Raw genomic sequence first — 18,953 nt, forward strand, 5'->3', positions numbered from 1 at the left:
TTGTGTTGTATAACTGAATATTAGACTATACTTATGCATTCAATAATCACCTACCTATTACTTATGAGAGGTTAAATGTAAGCAGTGTATGTGCTTACTGCCTGAAAAATGTCTAGTTAGCATGCTGAACCTATGTGCTTCTTCTGAGCCCCAGGCTCCTAGTTTGTCGTAAAAGAAGGATGACCAGTCTAGAAATTACATCAGAAAAGATTAACTTACCCAATGTCAGCACCACCACAGGTCAAGGAGCAGATTGCACCAGGCAATTTATTGTCTTCTAGAACTTGAGCAATTATCCTATGAAGTGCAAAAAAAAAAAAATGTTAAATTATTTAAAGTTTGTGTCAGCAGACTAAACTTAAATCAATTATGGCAACTATTAAAAACGACCAAATCAAAAACTGGCACTATACGATTGGTACACCAATTAAAAATGCTTTCAGAAGTGTTAATATTTTACTTTTATCAAACACAAAAACGGAAAGCAAATGAACAGAAGAGAAATCCAAATCAATATTTGGTGTGACCACCCTTTGCCTTCAAAACATCAATTCTTCTAGGTACACTTGCACACAGTTTTTGAAGGAACTCAGCAGGTAGGTTGCTCCAAACATCTGAGAACTAACCTCATATCTTCTGTGGATGTAAGCTGCCTCAAATCCTATCTCTTCATGTAATTCCAGACAAACTTGATTTTGAGATCAGGGCTCTGTGAGAGGCAAACCATCACTTTCACAGCTCCTTGTTCTTCTTTACACTGAAGATAGTTCTTAATGGCATTGGTTGTATGTTATGGCCTGTCCTGCTACAGAATAAGTTTGGGGCCAAAGGCATGAGAGATATCTATCTGCCTCAATTAAGGACACCATTGATCTCAACTCAATTTGCAGAAACGCAGCCCCAAACGTGCAAGGAACCTCCACCATGCTTCACTGTTGCTTGCAGACACTCATTATACCACTATGCAGCCCTTCAGTAAACAAACTGCATCCTGCTACAGCCAAATATTTCAGATTTTGACTAACTAAGCCGCTTAGCCTCGTTGCCACGTCAGAGGCATGGCTTTTGGTGGCAATTCTTCCATTAAGACGACTTCTGGCCAGACTTCTCTGGACTTTATGTGCAGATGGCACTGCTGGACATCTTTCAGTGTCAGAAGCAAGCAAGCATGACGTGTCTTTAATTTGCTGCATTGAGGGTCCTTGGCTGACCACTGTGTATACAGTCCTTAACACTGTCCGTTTCTTTGTGCTTCTTCACATAAACTTGAACAGCACATCTTGAAACCCCAATCTACTTTGAAATCTTTGCCTGGGAGAGACCGATGCAGTATAACTACCTTCTGTCTTGTTGCTGTGCTCAGCCTTGCCACGGTGTATGACCTGTGACCTGAAACAGTCTTTCACAACCTCACCTTAGTAGCAAAGTTTGGCTGTTTGTGCAAGTTTACAAAGTGTGCAAGTGTAAGAATTGATGCTGGTTTGAAGCATCATATACAAAATATTGATTGTTTTAGATTTTTCTACAGCTCGCTGACTTTGCATTTTGTAAATTAACACATGCATCAGCCTCAAATTTATGAGCACCCACCTAATTTTTATTTTTTTTTAATAAGAAAGCCCCCACCTAATTGAGTAGGTCCCCCGTTTTACCACAAAAACATGACTGACCCATCGAGGCACAGACACCACTAGACCTCTGATTTGTGGCAGATACCACTACATTCTTCAGTCAGTAGCAGATCCTTTAAAAGCGCTTGTTACCCCAATACTTCATATTCCTGATAGGTGCCTTCTGTACCATGTACTTATACGAGTCAGTATCCTTTTCTCTTTGTATTGCTTCCTCTATGTGAAATCCCTGCTGTTCCTGCCAGTCCCTCTGCTTTCCTAAGAAAAACATGACCACACCAAGTAGGAGAACACACCGTGATCCTCTAGCTATGCTGGAAACTCAGTATGCTCTCCTCCAATGATCGGACTTGTCCTGGCACATCTGCACTGCACAGCCATTCACTGGGAAGCTCAGTTTTTAATGCCAGTAAATACCTTATACAGCCCACTTCCTGTTTCTTGTCTGGTTATTAGCCTAGGCAAATGACATCATGCACAGCTCTCTCTCGTGAGAGTTTGTCAGGAAGGGAGGGTGGATGAGTCATGAGAGGGCCAATGAAAGCTGCAGGGCTGCAGAGCTGGAGGAGGTGTGCCTCTGTGTGTAAATCGAGGAAGCTTCAGCTGCTTTCAGTTAAAATGGCTGCAGCCAGACTTAGTGGAGGGAGATTTCTGCAGCATATTTGGCAAGTACAGAATCACAGTATATATAAAATATGCAAAGTGGTTGGAGTGACACTTGAGAATGGCAAATATGTTTTTATTACAAATTATATGAGCAGACTGCAGTTCCTCTTTGATGATTTTAATAGCCTACAAATATGACAGACATTAGTATTACAAGGAAACTTACTTTGTTACTGCCACACTAGTAAGCGATGTGGTTGGTGCTCCCTTCCTAAATAAAAGAATCACAAATATACAGTCTTAGCAACCAAACAAAATCTGGTCCTTGAAAATAATGAAATTACATTTCACTATGAAATACAGATCCATGGCGTCACCACCCAGCCTTGTTCAATCAGAAAACACCAAGCATTCATTGAAAACGATTCAATACGTTCTGTGAAAGACATCAATGCTGACCAGGAGACCCCCTGGGTTACTATTCAGCAGGACAGCTGACTGGAAGACATTGGAGATCACTGTAGTAGCAGCAACCACTAGGCTTCATGCACACAGGGCTTACAAAAATGCCACTTTTACAAGTGTTTGACAGGTTTTTCCAACCTGCAAAAGCACCTCTATGGTGGCCTATGTGCCACCATATGCGCTTACAGGCATATTAGAAGAGGAGCTAATTTGGAACAGATTACTGAGGCCTGCTGGCCTCTAAGAGACATCCGCTTGTGGTCACTGGGGGTGTGGGGTGCTCCAGCCTAAGGAATCTGGTCAGGACCCATACAATAGACAAAGACGTAGCAAAATATATTAAATTTTGCTGACCTTTGTACATGCATTCTTAAAAACAAAAACATAAAAAAAAAAAAACACAAACTATTGCCAGTGCGTTCAAGAGAGGAGCTTTTGGGCAGAAAAACCACTTGATGTGGGTCAACATATCTAAACGCTACACACATTTAGCACTTGAGCTTCTATGGATTCCATTGAAGAGAATATTTATTCTGCCATTGGAATGAATGTTCAAGTGCCTGATGTGCCTAAACAAGTGTGCAGTATGTGGCGTTCGCCACATTTTTTCAATCTGCTTTTTCCTACCAGGAGACCACCAACCTCAAAAAAATAAAATTCTGATGCAGTGCACCACAATGCAAAATGTTAGAATGCACCACATTAAAGGTGTAAATGCAACCCTAATAAGCCAAAGCCTACAATATGTAAACTATATTAATTATTACAATCGAACAAACGCCTCATCTCCATAAATACATTCATCTTCATTCACGATTTATGAGTAATTACATTGCCGTTTGGTGAAGTTGCTTACCTCCAACAATAAAACAATTCCATATACTAGTCAGGCTTTTGTTTTATATTAAACTATAAAACTCTGTAGAACTGCTCTTTATTTTGGTTGAGAACCTCTTAGTTGTCTGAACACATTGGTGAAAAATTCCCTTCACAGCCTGGTCTTCAAAAAAGAAAATGAGGGGAATTTACAAGAGAATACTTAAAGCAAATTTAACAATAGGTTCTAACCCTCAAAGATCGCTGTAAACATCAAATTAATGCTTACCACCTGTACCACTGACAATGTTGTCACAAGTGCAGGAAGGTAGGGCAAACTTCCAATTTGGGGCTACAGACAATAAAAAGCTGACTAAGGTTCCAACATTGTCCCTCGCAATCTGACTGGGAAAAATAAAAAATTGGGGAAAATTAGCAGCTCTCCAGTACCGAAAACAGTAACAAACTATGTACAAAAGCTTTATCATGTTATCTGAACACTCCCCTCCTGCCCTGTACCAGTGTGACATGCCATAAAAAGTTTTGACTTAACAGAACAAGTTGTAACTTTACTACACTTTGTGGGAAATTTAGTCATTTAAAGATACAATTACCAGGAAATGTTACAGACGAAAATAATCCTTTAACGAGGTTAGGGTCACATTCTGCCACACCTGCAGCATTGTCTGAAATAATCATAGCCCTCAAACTTCATGCAAATCTCAAGAGAACATTGCACCAGCTAAAAAAGGCACTGCTACGCTGCTAGAGCTCTCTGTCTCTGCAATACGTTTTACACACATAGATTTTAACATTTATCCCTATAGAAGAAGCAGCCACCTGGATTCATCTCCAAAATATAACTTTGAAATGGCCTGGAAGTTCTCATGATCACAGGTGCCAGTTTGAAATGGTATCTTTTCTTCCTTCCTTACACATACATACATATATACACACATACTAAGCTGACTTTCAGACAATGGAGGATTTCCAAGTGATTGCCAATTGGTCCTCTAGGTTACTGCACAATGCACACGGCTGCTTGCCTTGTGGGTGAAGCTACTGTTGATTACTTATTATATTGCTTACCATAGACAGACATCCCCACAGACCAAAGCAAGAGCATTATTCCAGCCATAGACGGCAACTGGAAAATTAAAGGCAGTGATAATTCCAACCAAACCCACAGGATTCCATTGTTCAATCAGGGCATGCCCAGGTCCTAAAGACATGAGATATGACATTTATGAGCATGTGAGAACATACAGAGCTTTTAGTTTGTACCAACAATTTCAGTTAAGTTTAAATAAAAGCAGTTTAACAAATTGGCGTCCCGAGTCCGGGTAACAATATGTACAATTAAGCACTTACAAGTCCCAGTATACATTTTATGAGCCAGCCAGTCTTCGGTTCCTTGCTTAAAGACAGAAGGTTTCTTTTTTTTAATATCTTAATGCATTCTATGCATTAAAATAAAAAAAAAACCTGTGTGTAGCAAACTCCCCCGCCCCATTACCTACCTGAGCCCCTTCTCTCTCCAGCGATGTCCACGATCCCCTCAGCCATCCAGGACTCTCCCCCGATTGTCAGAGCAGTGGTTCCATTGGCTCCCGTGGCTGTCAAAGTCAGTCAGCCAATCAGGGGAAAGAGGGGGTGGGGGCCAGGACAGGGTTCCGTGTCTGAATGGATACATGGAGCTCTGACTTGGCTTGGGTGTCCCCTGTAGCAAGCTGCTCGCAGAAGGGCACACAAAAGGAGGGAGGGGCTAGGAGCATTAAAGAGGGAGCCGAAAAGAGGAGGATCAACTGCACAGAGGAGGCAAGTATAACATGCTTTTTTTAAAAATAACAAACAGCCTTTACAATCACTTTAACCACTTGCCTACTGGGCACTTTTACCTTTTTATCAGTGCCCCGATGATCAGTGTAGATGTCCCTTTAACACATGCTGGTTATCGGCTCTTATGTCCCTTCTTCACGCTGTCAGCGTGAGGAATAGAAAGCCGATAACAGGCTTGTGTTTACATCTGTGATCAGCCGTCATTGGACACAGCTGATCACGTGGTAAAGGGCCACCGTAGTTGGCCTTTTACCTTGATCTGTGATCAGCTGAGTCTGAAGGACAGCATTATTACGGGAGGATGTCCATGGACACCCACCTGGCAAAGTAAGCCCGAGCTGTAGCTGTCTTTCGGCTATAGCGTGGGAGGAAAGGGGGTAATTAAAAATATGAAGCCTGGATACTCTGTGTAAAAGCTACAGTTTTGCCAAATCAGTTCTTTCACATCTAGGCTAGGCACATTAGCCTTTTGAAAAAAAATGACATTTTTGAACAAGAAAAATGTTTTGACGCAACCAAGAGTATAAAAACCTCATTTACTTTCTGAAGGTAATATGGGTCCTCCAACAATACGGGAAAGGCCAACTGCATAGTCACAGATGTCAACATATTCCTGGACTTCTCCAACACCTTCTACCAGAATCTTTCCCATTTCTAGGGAAACCTAAAATGGAAACAAATACAAAAAAAAAAAAAAAAAAAGTGATGATATAAGCCAAGGCAAGAACAAAGTGTTTAGGGTTTCCTAACATATCCTGTTTCTCTACTAAGACAGCTACAAAGTGTCCTGTACATGCCTGACAGCTATAAAGGAGGTGGGTTTTATAGGCTGTTTTGTGTGCTCAGTCTCCTGTGACAGCCAGTAAAATTCACAAAAGTAGGTGATAAAGAAAATGCCTTAAAAAGAGAAAGTATCACATTTTAGAGACTGAATTAGAATGTTTACCTGTGAAATAATGAAAACCTTGTGCAGACCCTGCCTTGCACCTGGCTACAGTTTCTACATGGCAACAAAAAAAACAGTTGTCATGTGGGAACTTCAACTGCCTCTCATAAGGAAAAAGCATGGCTAGTAAAAAAAAAAAAAAAAAACTACATTGGAAGTTTATAATTTTCTGGATAACCCCACCCCATGCAAACACGGAGAAACACTTTGTAAAGGTATGGTTTTATTTTAAATTTTCATCTTGATCTCTGACTGCCATGTCCCACCCCCTCCCCCACACACCTTGTTGATACAGGTCACAGTGACGTCCAGCCAAACACCTCCAAGCACACCCAAAGTGGACCAGAGCTCAGCTGAAAGTCAGCCTAGCAGGTGAAATGCATCTCAGAAGCCACCCAGCATTACAGTAGTGCTCGTGTCCCAGCCCGCCTCACACCAGCAGCTTCCTTGCCAATCTCTGCATTCATGGCAGCTCCATAGAGGGTTCAACCTTGGACTTGGTGACATGCTGATCAACCCTTTAATGCAGTGAGTGCAACCTGTTTTTTAACTATTGTTTTTAATAAACGGTCTACACTTTGATGCTGGTGTCCTCTGGTGTTTACTTTATGTGCATTAGAAAACTCTACCTGCTCGATGTACAGCAACCATCTATAGTGGTTCTCCTTGGTGACTTTTTGTGGACTTTCATTATTCATTTCATATCAGTTTTGAGCAACAGCGATTTGTCCTTTTTACAAGTTACAATATGGTAGCTTTTAATGCCAGAAGACTGGACATTGTAGTTTTTGCCACAGAAAAAAAAAATAAAAAAATAAAAGTTTGCCAAGTACAATGTAATACCCTATGATTCTCTAACACTAACCTTACTGCTGTCAACAAGATAATCCAACATACTAACCTCAACACTTACCCCAACTAACCCTCTTTTCAACCCCAATATTAACCTTTCATAATCTGAACTCAACCCCCTGTCACCTCTCCTGTGCTGTATGCTCTGGGCCAACCCTTCCTGTGCTGAAAGATAAACCAAAATTCTACTGTTTTAAGTTAAAGTGATTGTAAAGGCTACATTTTTTTCTTCATTAAAATAAAAGAGGTTATACCTATCCACAGAGGCGGCTTTCTAATTAGGCAGTCGCCTTAGGCCTTGCACTCCCAGGGACCTCGCGGCCGCCTAATCTGCCCAACATGTATGTTGGAGGGAATGTCCCCCTGTCAGGGTCCCCACTGAGCGAGCCGGATGGATGAGAGAGGGTCTCTACTAGTATGCAGCCGCAACGCTGCTATATCATTAGCGCTGCACCCACCTGAAGTCTCTTCCTGTTCCCTCTGCCACTCTCGGCATTCTCCAGTGCCGCCTCTCAGTCTCCTCCAGGTAGTACCACCTGCAGACAGATTATCGAGGTGAGACGGAAGCTGCCGGCCGCTGCTGAACCCAGGAGGGATGCATGTACATGCAGGAGTTCATTCTGCTACAGGATGACACCGGATGTGTGGAGGGAGGCGAGCTAACAGACTCGTGTGAGACTTGTGTGCAATATGCAGGGACTTGATATGGGGGAGGGGCGGTGAGAGCAGTGTCTGCAGCAGGCTGGGAGGTCAATTCTGGTGCTGTGTCGCTAACTTCAGTTGCTCTATGCATGCCACTGCAAGGTGGCCTCTGCAGTGATGGAGCAATAAATTAGGGCTCATTCATACCATATGCCACTTTTCTACCATGTGCACCCCTCTCATGTACATACTACCCACCACTATACACTCTGCACCCCTCTCATGTGCGTACTACCCACCACTATACACTCTGCACCCCTCTCATGCACATACTACCCCCCACCATACACACAATTGTTTTTGTTTTGTTTTACGTATTTTGGTTTCTTTGATGAGATAAAGAGGTCTAAACAGACCCCTGAAGCCTCACTTTTGAGACAGGGAAAGGGACTAAAGGACACAGATTCCCCAGTCCCTTTCTCTGCAGCCTCAGCTGCACTGCAGATGAATGAACAGGAGACCGAGGCTCCTGTTAATTCATAAACCGAAGCATAGTAAACACAGTCACACACTCACTGTGTTCATTTAGAAAAGAAAGGGGCTGGTAAACAACATTTACCAGCTTCTTTTCCTGAAGATCTCCCACAGCAGTCAGCGGAAGAGAAGAGGAGGGAAGCAAACAGTGCTGTGGGGGGGACATAGTTATCTTTTTATCGCTTGAATTATTTTTCCCCCATTATGAGCATGAGTGGGGCCTCATGTCTAAGTTTTGCCTAAGGCCTCACAAAGTTTAGAGCCGCCTCTGCCTACCAACTTTGGCATTGCACAGAGCGTTCAGATACTTATACAGGCACATTCCGGTTCTGGGCTGTGCACATCCTTAAGAGACCCTCACTCCTCACAGGAGTTTGACAGCAGCAGGAGCCTATTGCTCCGACTGTGACAAGGGGAGAACGGTGCTGCAGCCAGGATAGCGGTAGATTGTGAGAGGAGGCAGGTAAGTGTTTAGGGACTAGTGGGGGAAGGGGAGAAACAAGTAGTGGGGAGTTTTTTTACCTGAATACGGAGAATGCTTTAGGCTGCATTCACACCTGAGCATCTCAAAGTCATGTGTTTTTTCCACTTTTGTTTGCCCAGGTTTTGTACAGGTCACCAATGTAAAAAGCAGAAAAATGTCTATAGTCTGCCCCAAAGAAGCTCATGTTCTCAGGCATTTGCTTCAGGTGAAAAAAACGCTCAGATGTGAACAGGTGCAATTGAAATGAATGGGATTTTGCTTGTTGGGCGTTTTATGAGCTGAAAACGCTCAGGTGTGAATGCAGCCTCAGGGTAACAACTTTAAAAACTTTAGAACCACTTGAAGACCAGACCGTTTTCAATGATGCCATACTTTCAAGGACAATTGGTCAGTCATGCAACACTACCCAAATTTGTTTCTGATCATGTTTGAGACTGATAGAGCTTTCTTTTGGTGGTATTTTTTCACCATTGGGTTGTTTTGCTAAAAAAGAAAAAAAGTAAAAACACTTGGGCGGGTGCTGTGTCCTTTAATGAACTCAGAAAAACTGGAGTTAGACTTACCGGTAACTCCTTTTCCAGTGGTCTTCCAGGGCAGCCCTTGAGAGATGGAGTCCCTCCCATCGACCCAGGAAACACATTGCCAAAACAGTTCAAAAGGCGGTCCCTCAGGTCCCTGGCAAGTCATTTACCAAGAACCGAAGGATGGAACTGCAAAAACATAACCATAACAGGTAATAATGTTAGTACATTAACACAATCAAAAAAGGGTGGGATCGTGCTGTTCTGGAAGACCACTGGAAAAGGAGTTACTGGTAAGTCCAACTCCAGTTTTCCCCAGTTGTCTTCCAGGACAGCCCTTGAGAGGATCCCCAAGTACTCACCAGATTAGGGGGGGACCACGGCTTGGAGAACTTTTCTCCCAAAAGCCTGATCCTGACTGGACATTAAGTCTAGTCGATAATGCCTTGTAAAGGTGGAAAAGCTTGACCACGTGGCTGCTTTACATATTTGCTCCGGGGTGGCACCAGCTCTTTCTGCCCAGGATGCTGATAATGTCCTTGTGGAGTGGGCTTTAATACCCCCAGGAGGATCCTTGTTTACTGTCTTATAACCCTCTGCTATAGCTAGCCTAATCCACCTAGCTATGGTGACTTTAGAAGCTTTTTGCCCCTTACGTTGTCCGGAAAAAAGAACAAAAAGTGAATCTAAGATTCTGAATGGATTGCTTACCCTAAGATACTCTAGGATACACCTCCTCACATCTAATAAATGAAAACGCTTTTCTTTCTCGTTTGAAGCATTCTGACAGAAAGAAGGGAGGACAATATCTTGTGACCTATGGAAATTAGATGCCACCTTTGGTAAGAACCCAGGGTCTGTCTTTAGATGTCTTCTAGAATTTGGAGGAATGGCTCTCTGACAGAGAGAGCTTGGATTTCACTAACTCTGCGTGCTGAAGTGATTGCCACAAGTAGTACTGTCTTGAAAGTGACCAGTCTTAGAGAGGCCTCTGAGATAGGTTCAAAAGGTGACCCCAAAAATGCCTTTAGAATGACTGATAGATCCCAGGATGGGGCGATGTTAACTCTAACTGGTTTGCGTCTGGAGATTGCTTTACAGAACCTAGCAATGAAAGGATCTTCTTGCAACCTTTTCTCTAAGTACACACTTAAGGCTCCTATCTGGACCTTAATAGTACTAGGAGTTAGTCCTTTGTTTATCCCCTCCTGGAGAAACTGTAGGATATTTGCTGTATCCATGTTTACCTCACGTTGGCTGTTCAACCAGCTGTTAAATTTTCTCAATACCTTCCTGTAAATGGCTTGAGTGACAGGTTTTCTACTCTGTAGCAGGGTCTGAATCACTCTATCAGTCAGGCCCTTGCTCCTCAATATTTCCTCCTCAGTAACCACGCTGAGAAGTTCAGCATGGATACTTGTGGATGAAAGAGAGGTCCCTGAGACAGAAGGTCTGGTCTGCAGGGAAGCCTCAGAGGAGGTTGGTCTGTCAACCGTAGCAACGTTGTGAACCATGGTCTCTTGGACCAAAACGGTGCCACTAAGATTAAACATGTTTCCTCCACTAGAAACTTCGCTAAAACCCTCGGGATGAGGTGAAGCGGAGGAAACCCATACGCTAAGCTGAAGGTCCATGGGGTCTGTAAGGCGTCTACTGCCCAGGGCTGATCTCCTGGGTGTAACGAGCAAAAATTTGGAACTTTTGCATTCTCCTTGTTTGCAAATAGGTCCACTACTGGTTTTCCCCAGTAAGCTGCTATGTAGTTGAACACTTCCGGGTGTAGAGACCATTCTTGATTCGACACTCGTTGTCGACTCAAGAAATCTGCAGTGTTGTTCAGCTCCTCTTTCAGGTGAATTGCAGAGATGGATGCTAGATTGGATTCTGCCCATTGAAAAATGCGACTGGCCACCAACATTAGTCGATGACTTCTGGTGCCTCCTTGCTTGTTTATATAAGCTACAGCCGTCATATTGTCTGAACGGACCTGTAGATGATGACCTTGTATTGTATTCTGAAAGAATAACAGAGCCCTGAGGGCAGCTGTTAGCTCCTTCCAATTGGACGAGAGAAGTGTTGAGGTGGGCTCCCCAGCCCCAGCTGCTCGCATCCGTAGTTAGTATGGATGTAACAGGAGAGATCCAGAGAACCCCTTTGTTTAAATTCTCTGTCTCCTTCCACCACCAGAGGGAGCGCTTTACTCTGGTGGGGATTGAAATCTCTTCTTCCAGATCCTTGTCTTTTAATTGTTCCAACAGAAACCTCTGAAGGTCTCTTTGGTGGAACCTGGCCCATTGTACAGCTGGAATGGCTGCTGTCATAAGTCCTAAGACCGACATCACCTCCCTCACTGTACATTTGGCACTGCTTTGAAGAAAAGACATTCTCTGCCGCAGATTCAATATCTTTTCTTCCGGAAGGACTATCCTCTGCTCTACTGACAGGATCTTGTACCCCAAGTACAGAATTTCCTGTGTTGGGGTAGTGTTGGACTTTTCCAGACTGACTATCCACCCCAACTGCCTCAGGCTGAGCTGTGTCAATTCTAGGTCCCGACGAAGTTTTTTTCTCCGAATGGGCCGTGAGGAGTAAGTCGTCTAGATACGGAATAATCGAGATCGACTGTAGTCTTAACGGAACTAATGCCTCCCTGAGAACCTTGGTAAAGATTCTCGGGGAGGACGACAGTCCGAAGGGAAGTGCTCTGCACTGGAAATGATAAATTTTGGTGTCTATCTGGATCGCCATCCGAAGAAATTTCTGGCATTCCTTCCTTATTGGGATATGCAGATAGGCGTCCCTTAAATCCAGGGTAGCCATGAACACCTCTTTTTGGAGAAGATTCCTTATAGAGTAAATGGACTCCATCCAGAATTTTTTGTATCGGATGGAGCGGTTCAGAGGTTCATGATTAGTCTGAACTTCCCAGACGGCTTTTTTACCACAAAAATGTGCGAGTAAAAACTGTCCCCCTGTTCCTGAATAGGGACTGGTGTCAATACCTCTTGATCCACCATTTCCCCTATTAACAGAGGTAAGGCCTTGGCCTTCTCTGAGTGTCTTGGAAGCTTTGTCACAAGAAACTTTGAGGGTGGATCGCTGTGAAATTCCAGCGCATACCCTCTTTTTATAATGTTTAAGACAAACTCGTTTGAGGTTATCTTTTCCCACTGTGGGAGAAAATTCACTAACCTTCCTCCCACGGGAACCCTGATGTCACTGGGGTTTAGGGTTTTAATTGGGGTGGTTAAAAAGTATGCCCCCTTTTCCTTTTCCCTTTTTGTCCTGTCCAGTGCTTTTTGGGTTTGAACTCCTTCTCTGACTTGGAGGGTTCCTTTGCAGGACGAAAAAATTTTTTTTGAAAATTTTTCTTTTTAATGGGAAAGGTTTTCTTTTTATCCGCCGTTCTTTCTAAGGCAGTATCTAATTCAGGCCCGAAGACTAGGTCTCCTGTAAAGGGGACACTACACAGGCATGTTTTGGACGCCGTGTCTCCCCCCCAAGTTTTCATCCATACTGACCTCCTGGCTGCGACAGAAAGCGCCGCGGTTTTAGCTGTAAATTTTACGGAGTCGGTGGAAGCGTCAGAAATGAAACTTGTTGCCTTGAAAAGCATAGGGAAGGTTTGCAAGAGCTCACCCCTAGGCGTGCCTGCTTTTAAGTGTTCCTCTAGTTGAGACAACCAGAACTCCAGATCCCTAGCAACACAAGAAGTGGCTAGAGCTGGTTTTAGACCTGCCATAGAAGCAACAGACTATGTCTGTTTTTCTGTCCATTGGGACCTTTAAATGACCCATATCCTCAAAAGCAAGGTCAGACTGTTTTGAGACTTTGGACAGAGGGGCGTCTAGTTTAGGATTCTTATTCCAGACCGCCTCTGGGCTCTCATCAAAGGGGAATCTTCTTTTGAGTGAATTAGGAAAGAAGACTTTTTTGTCTGGCTCGGCCCACTCCCTGCGGACAAGGTCAGAAAGCACATTATGTATAGGGAATACCTTAGCTTTCTTTTTCCCCAGAGCCTCATACATTTTATCATGTCTGGTCAATTGAGTTTCTTCCTCATCAATTTCCAGCGTATCATAAATAGCGCTCAACAGCTCGTCTACATCCTCCGAGGACAGCTTATATTTTGCTGCTTTGTTAGCTACAGCCTGATCCTCATCCTGATCTGAGTCTGCGTCAGAGGATTCTGGGCTAACTAACATGGGGCTATGCTCCCTGACTATACAGGGCTCCCCAGAACTGGGTGTTGTAAGGCATGGTGAGGAGGGAATCGCAGCTGCTTTTCTGGTGGAAGCAGACGTGTTTACATCTGCGATTAACTTCCGAAGAGATTTAAAGGTTGATGCCATTTCATCTTTAAAGGAGCCAAGGAATTTTACCAAGGGAGAGTCTGCCTCTGTTTTAAGTAAGCCTGCAATACACCGTCTGCATAAGGCTTTGTTACAGCCTGAGGACAACTTATTTCCACAATTAGGGCATTTTTTGTGGCCTGACTTGTCTTCCCTTCGGGCTTCCTTACCCTGAAATAAAGAATAAACTATCTTAGCATCAGAGAACCTTATTAACTCTCATTAAAAACACCTGTGCTGCAGCCACCACTGCATAAACCCGGGACTGTGAGGTAACCACCACCATGGGGTACTACAAATCCCAGCCTTACAACAAAACCCCAGAAAAAAACACAGTAAGGGCTTACCCTGCAGCCTACCTGGGTTTGGCTGGTGCCTGCATCCACCGGAGTGTCCTAGGAAATAGCCTCCATGGTCCCCCTCACGAACTCTGGATCCCGCCGCTAGTCCAGTATAGCTGGACGCTGGTCGGGATTTGTAGGCCCAGCGTGGGCTTTTCCCTCCTCCTTGTGCCTCTAGAGACCCGGAACCAGAAGTCTCGGCACACAGGATGACGTGATGACGCTCGGCATCTCCAACCCCCACCGCTATTGTAGCAAGGAGCTGTGATGGAAGAATCCATCTGTACTGCTCCTGGGGGGAACCTTCACCAACCTGCCCCTGGCACACCTCGGCACTGGAAAGAGGGGGGGGTAACGGGTCTGCTCCTGTCAGCCGGACGGTACCCGAGCCCCAAGGATTTAAGGTAGGACTAACTTTGGAGCCGCTGGATAGGACCCGGTCTCCCTGTGCGGCTCCGCTCTCCTCAGGCAGCCCCTGAGAGATAGAGTCCTTCTCCTGGTTCCTGGCAACATGTTCCTCCGACGGAGGAAACACAAATGACTGGCCAGGGACCTGAGGGACCGCCTTTTGAACTGTTTTGGCAATGTGTTTCCTGGGTCGATGGGAGGGACTCCATCTCTCAAGGACTAACCTGGAAGACAACTGGGGAAAGGATTTTTTGGCAAATGGATTTTTGTAATCACCATAAAATCTTTTCCTCAGAGTTCATTGAAGTACGCTGCTTTGCTTCTTCACAGATTGAATGTCCCAAAGCAGTGTCAGAAACACAGAAAGAAAGAAAGGGGTGGGCTCATAACCAAAATACCAGGACAGGGAACCAACCCAGGAGGAACTCAAACTGCTGTCTGCAAAAATGTCTAGTCAAAGCTGGAACGAGCTGAGGAAACCATGTAAAACTTGGTAAAAAAGTATGAACTGACGACCAAGTAGCTGCTTTGCAAACTTAAAGGCATTAGCAGAATAATGTAAAGCACAGGCTGCACTAAGCCCCCTGGTGGAAGCTTGCAGCCCAAAAAAGCTTTGGATTACAGTTCTACAAATCCATCTGGAAAGAGTGGAAGACAAGGCAGCTTGAGCTTTTCTAGGCCCCCCAGATTGATGAACAGAGCATCAGACTTACAAATGGAAGCTGTGGCCAAGAGACAGACTTTACCTGCCCTAACCACATCCAGGCAATGAAGAGCTGCTTTTTTCAAAATGAGAGGGATGTGAACACAAGACAACATCTTCGTTACGTCAAAGCCCAACACCAGCCTTGGTACAAAACCACAGCCTAGGGCGAAGAACCACCTTGTCCCTAAACAACGTCAAAATAGACTGCTTCTCGGAAAGAGACACGATCTTGGACACCCAACAAGCTGAAGCGATGACCACAGAGAAGGCCACCCTTTGCGACAAGCTCGAGATGGGAATATTCTCAGACATTTACAAAAGGATGCTTTAGTAAGGCTGGTAAGACAAGATTCAGGTTCCAAGCTGGTAAAGAGGTCCTAGCAGGCAAAACCATCAGAGAGACCCGTTGGTTAAAAAAGGAACAAACTAGAGAAAGGGAGGCCAAGGCAACCAGCGATCCATGCACCTCTGAAGAAAGGCCAGAATGTAGGCAACTGATAATATGCAGAGATGCTTATGGGTTCCTGAACAAACTTGGGAACCTTCAGATTGAGCCTGGTTGCAAAGAGGTCAAGACTGTCTGCAGCAGGCTTGGGGTTCCTAGGCAGCCAGGAATGTATGACTGCAGAGGAAGCAGAGGGTTTGTGAACTCGTCTTAAGAGGAGCAGCCCTAAAAAGACATTTGTATACAGAGGATGGTCCTGCTTGTGCCAAGTATCCCTTCCAGGCCTGAGCTTAATGATCGCATCCAGTGGAGTGGCAAAAGGACAAGTGCCTGCAAGGGCATTTTGGCAAGGACCTTTTTCTAAGTATATCTGCGGACCAGCCGAAAGGCAGAACAAATATCGTAAAATGGCTGAGACAGGCAGACAAAAATAAACAAACAGTCTGGAATATAGAAATGCTTTCCCAAACATTAAGGCCCCGGAGCAACTGACCCGCCAATGCAACGTAGGCAGGGTTTATTCCAAACCAACCTTGGCATAGTAAGCATTTTCCCACACTTTTCCAGGGTGCCAAAAATGCATGAAAACTTTCCCCATTAAATACTTTGTAACTGTTCACACTGCAGGTGAGCTGCGCTGTGAAAGGCCCTGCATGCTCCATGGACCTACAAGGAAAGGTGCCTTTTTGGTGCAATTTTTCAAAAGCACACCAAATAGGCACCTTTCATTGTAAGTCAAGGGGAATGCATCAAAAGAGCATCGGTGTGAGAGGCCCCTAGCAACCAGGATACCAGAGCTAAGAACTTGATGGATAAGCCCTCAAACTGCGTACTTTGACACACGTGTTTTGCCATCCTGTCTGAAGGACACCAAAAAGGAGAAGGCCTCCTCTAAAGGGGCAGTAAAAACCCAGCTAAGCCTAGACTGCAAGGGAAACCACCAGAGCGGCATATCATTTGACAATGCACAGATTCCCCGCGGAGCAAGCATGTGGAAGAAGGCTAAGGGTAGATTTAGACATGCATCCAAGCCCCTCTTGCCTCTAAAGCCTGATCTGCATTAGGTTCACATTCCAAAAGCTATGGATAGGCATTGAAGATGCTACCTTCTACTTCCTCACTACCTGTTTTAACTGACAAATGCGCCGCAACCACATGTATTGCACATGGTTGCAGAGCATTTGCGGGTCTTCCCCATTGACTTGAATGTGTAGCGTTCAGCGGGTGTAAAGCGACGCATTGCAGCATGTAAATGCCCGTCTGCTGCCTATTGCACCTTAAAAGGGGATAATTGGCGGGTGGCAGAAACAGCACAATCGAGTCCGACTCCAGTGTGACGGGGTTAGGAAACTGATGTAAGGGCATGCCGGATCTGGCAATATTAAAGTGAAAGGTGCCGGGAACGTCATACGTCTGTCTCATTTCCTGAAATGTCATGGCCTTGCCATTCGGCATTACATGCTTTAGTGTCAGAATTCCCAGTTTAGCCCACGTCGCTGGGTCAGGTATTGTATTTAAATGAGAAAGGAGGGGATTGCCCCATAGAGGAGTGTGGGGGGAGACAGTTGTTGGCTTGATCCCAGACGCTCTGGAGCACTGCCACACCCGAATGGTCTTCATAGGCCCCGTTACACAAGGATGAGCTTTGCAGCCCCTGAAAACCAGGTTGGAGAGCGCCGCATATGAACCCAGGAGTGCGGCCTCCAGCGTGACGGCCGGGTTCTGTCTAGGCTGGGAGAACCACCATCTGACCATCACCAAGACCGCCGCCCAATAGTATATGAGGAAGAAATATAATAGTTTGGGCAGGTATATCATTTTGATTAAGTTTCCCCTTCCCACCAGAGTGAGGGGGAGATTGTGCCAAGTAGCACATTTCTTGGACAGTTGTTCCAACACCGGGAGGACATTCCTAATCAGGTAGCCTCCCGTTGTGGGACCAATTTTTACTCCCAAATATGTAAATTCTTCCACCCATCGTAAAGGAGTGCGAGAGTCAGCAGGAGGCAATGATGGATGGAGCGGGAACAGAACCGATTTGTCCCAGTTGAAACGGACTCCTGAATAACGGCTGAAGGTATCGAACTGGGTCAAGGCAGCCCTTAGGGAGGTGGAGGCGTCAGGGAGTCATCCGCATACAAGGACAATTTTTCTTCTAATGGACCAACCTTTATACCTTTGACTCCAGAGTCCTTCCTAATGTGGGCAGCCAGCGGCTCCAAGGCGAGGGCAAACAGTGACGGGGACAACGGACATCCCTGCTGGGTCCCCCTCCATAAGGAGAAGGGAGCCGACGGGGTCCCATTGGTACGTATCCGGGCCCTAGGGTGTGCATATAGCATCTTTAGCCATGATAAAAATTGAGGGCCGAAGCCAAATCTGGAGAGGACCGCCCATGGGTAGCCCCACTCGACCGAGTCGAATGCCTTCTCGGCGTCGAGCGAGGCCACCACCCCAGGGCTATCAGGGTTAGCAGCAGCTATATGGGTATGCAGCCGACGGATGTTTATGTCCGGGCCGCGACCCGGCATGAAGCCTGTCTGGTCTGGGTGAACCAGGGCTGCGATAACGGCGTTTAGGCGATTTGACTTTGGCGAATAGCTTGGTGTCCACATTTAGGAGGGAAATAGGACGGTAGGAGGAACATAAGGTAGGGTCTTTGCCCGGTTTGGGAATAACTACTATAACTGCATCGCACATCGACTGCAAATAAGGAAGTATTTGAGTTAAAACAGCAATTTGATAAACATTTGCGTTGCGCATCTATTGTGCCCCGACAGCAGCACCCCTTTTTTATTCTACTGCTCATTTGGTTTAAAAAAATATATGGTTTTGGGGGCATTTTTACAATCTCTGAAAGCTGTAGGTGAAAAATGAAAACCTCCAGATATTTAGAAAAATTTGGTTAATTACAGTTTTGCATACGTTGATTTTCACAATTTTGCATAAAGGCAGTTTGAAATTTACAAATATTTGTTATTTATTAACTCAATACAGGTTAAACTTTTATATTTAGTAGGAATTTAGCAAGGATTTTGTCAAATTTGCTGTGTTTGTGTCTGCGAATAAATGATTTTTGTGTATTTTTAGCAAAAATTGTTTTGAGAAACATTTGCGCAAATATCATGGGGCCCTCAAAATCAGTAGCACCTTATTTTTTGTTCTGCTGGTCATGCGCATTCAGGAAATATATGGTTCTGGGGGTCTTTTACAAACTCTGAAAGCTGTAAGTGAAAAATAAAAAAGCAAAGGAAAAATTGCAAACATGATCTGGCCACCCGAGTTTAAAACTGGAGCACAGGGCCTGGCAATAAAAGAGTTAATCACTTTAAATTAAAAGGTAAGCAGAATTTTCTACAGAATAC

At 44.7% G+C, this 18,953-nt stretch overlaps 1 protein-coding gene across 1 annotated transcript in view; it reads right to left on the reverse strand.

Moving 5' to 3' along the window:
- ALDH7A1 (aldehyde dehydrogenase 7 family member A1) overlaps nucleotides 1-18,953 on the reverse strand; it is a 70,001-nt gene that overhangs the window by 22,197 nt on the left and 28,851 nt on the right. Inside the window, exons 5-8 of the mRNA XM_073624791.1 lie at nucleotides 5,898-6,021; nucleotides 4,608-4,740; nucleotides 2,464-2,508; nucleotides 220-297 (exon numbers count right to left, since the gene is read on the reverse strand). Coding sequence (XP_073480892.1) covers nucleotides 220-297; nucleotides 2,464-2,508; nucleotides 4,608-4,740; nucleotides 5,898-6,021 — 380 coding nt within the window. The remainder of the gene's footprint in view (nucleotides 1-219; nucleotides 298-2,463; nucleotides 2,509-4,607; nucleotides 4,741-5,897; nucleotides 6,022-18,953) is intronic.

This window comes from Aquarana catesbeiana, linkage group LG01 (genome assembly GCF_042186555.1).
Source record: "Aquarana catesbeiana isolate 2022-GZ linkage group LG01, ASM4218655v1, whole genome shotgun sequence".
In the NCBI taxonomy this organism is placed as follows: Eukaryota; Metazoa; Chordata; class Amphibia; order Anura; family Ranidae; genus Aquarana; species Aquarana catesbeiana.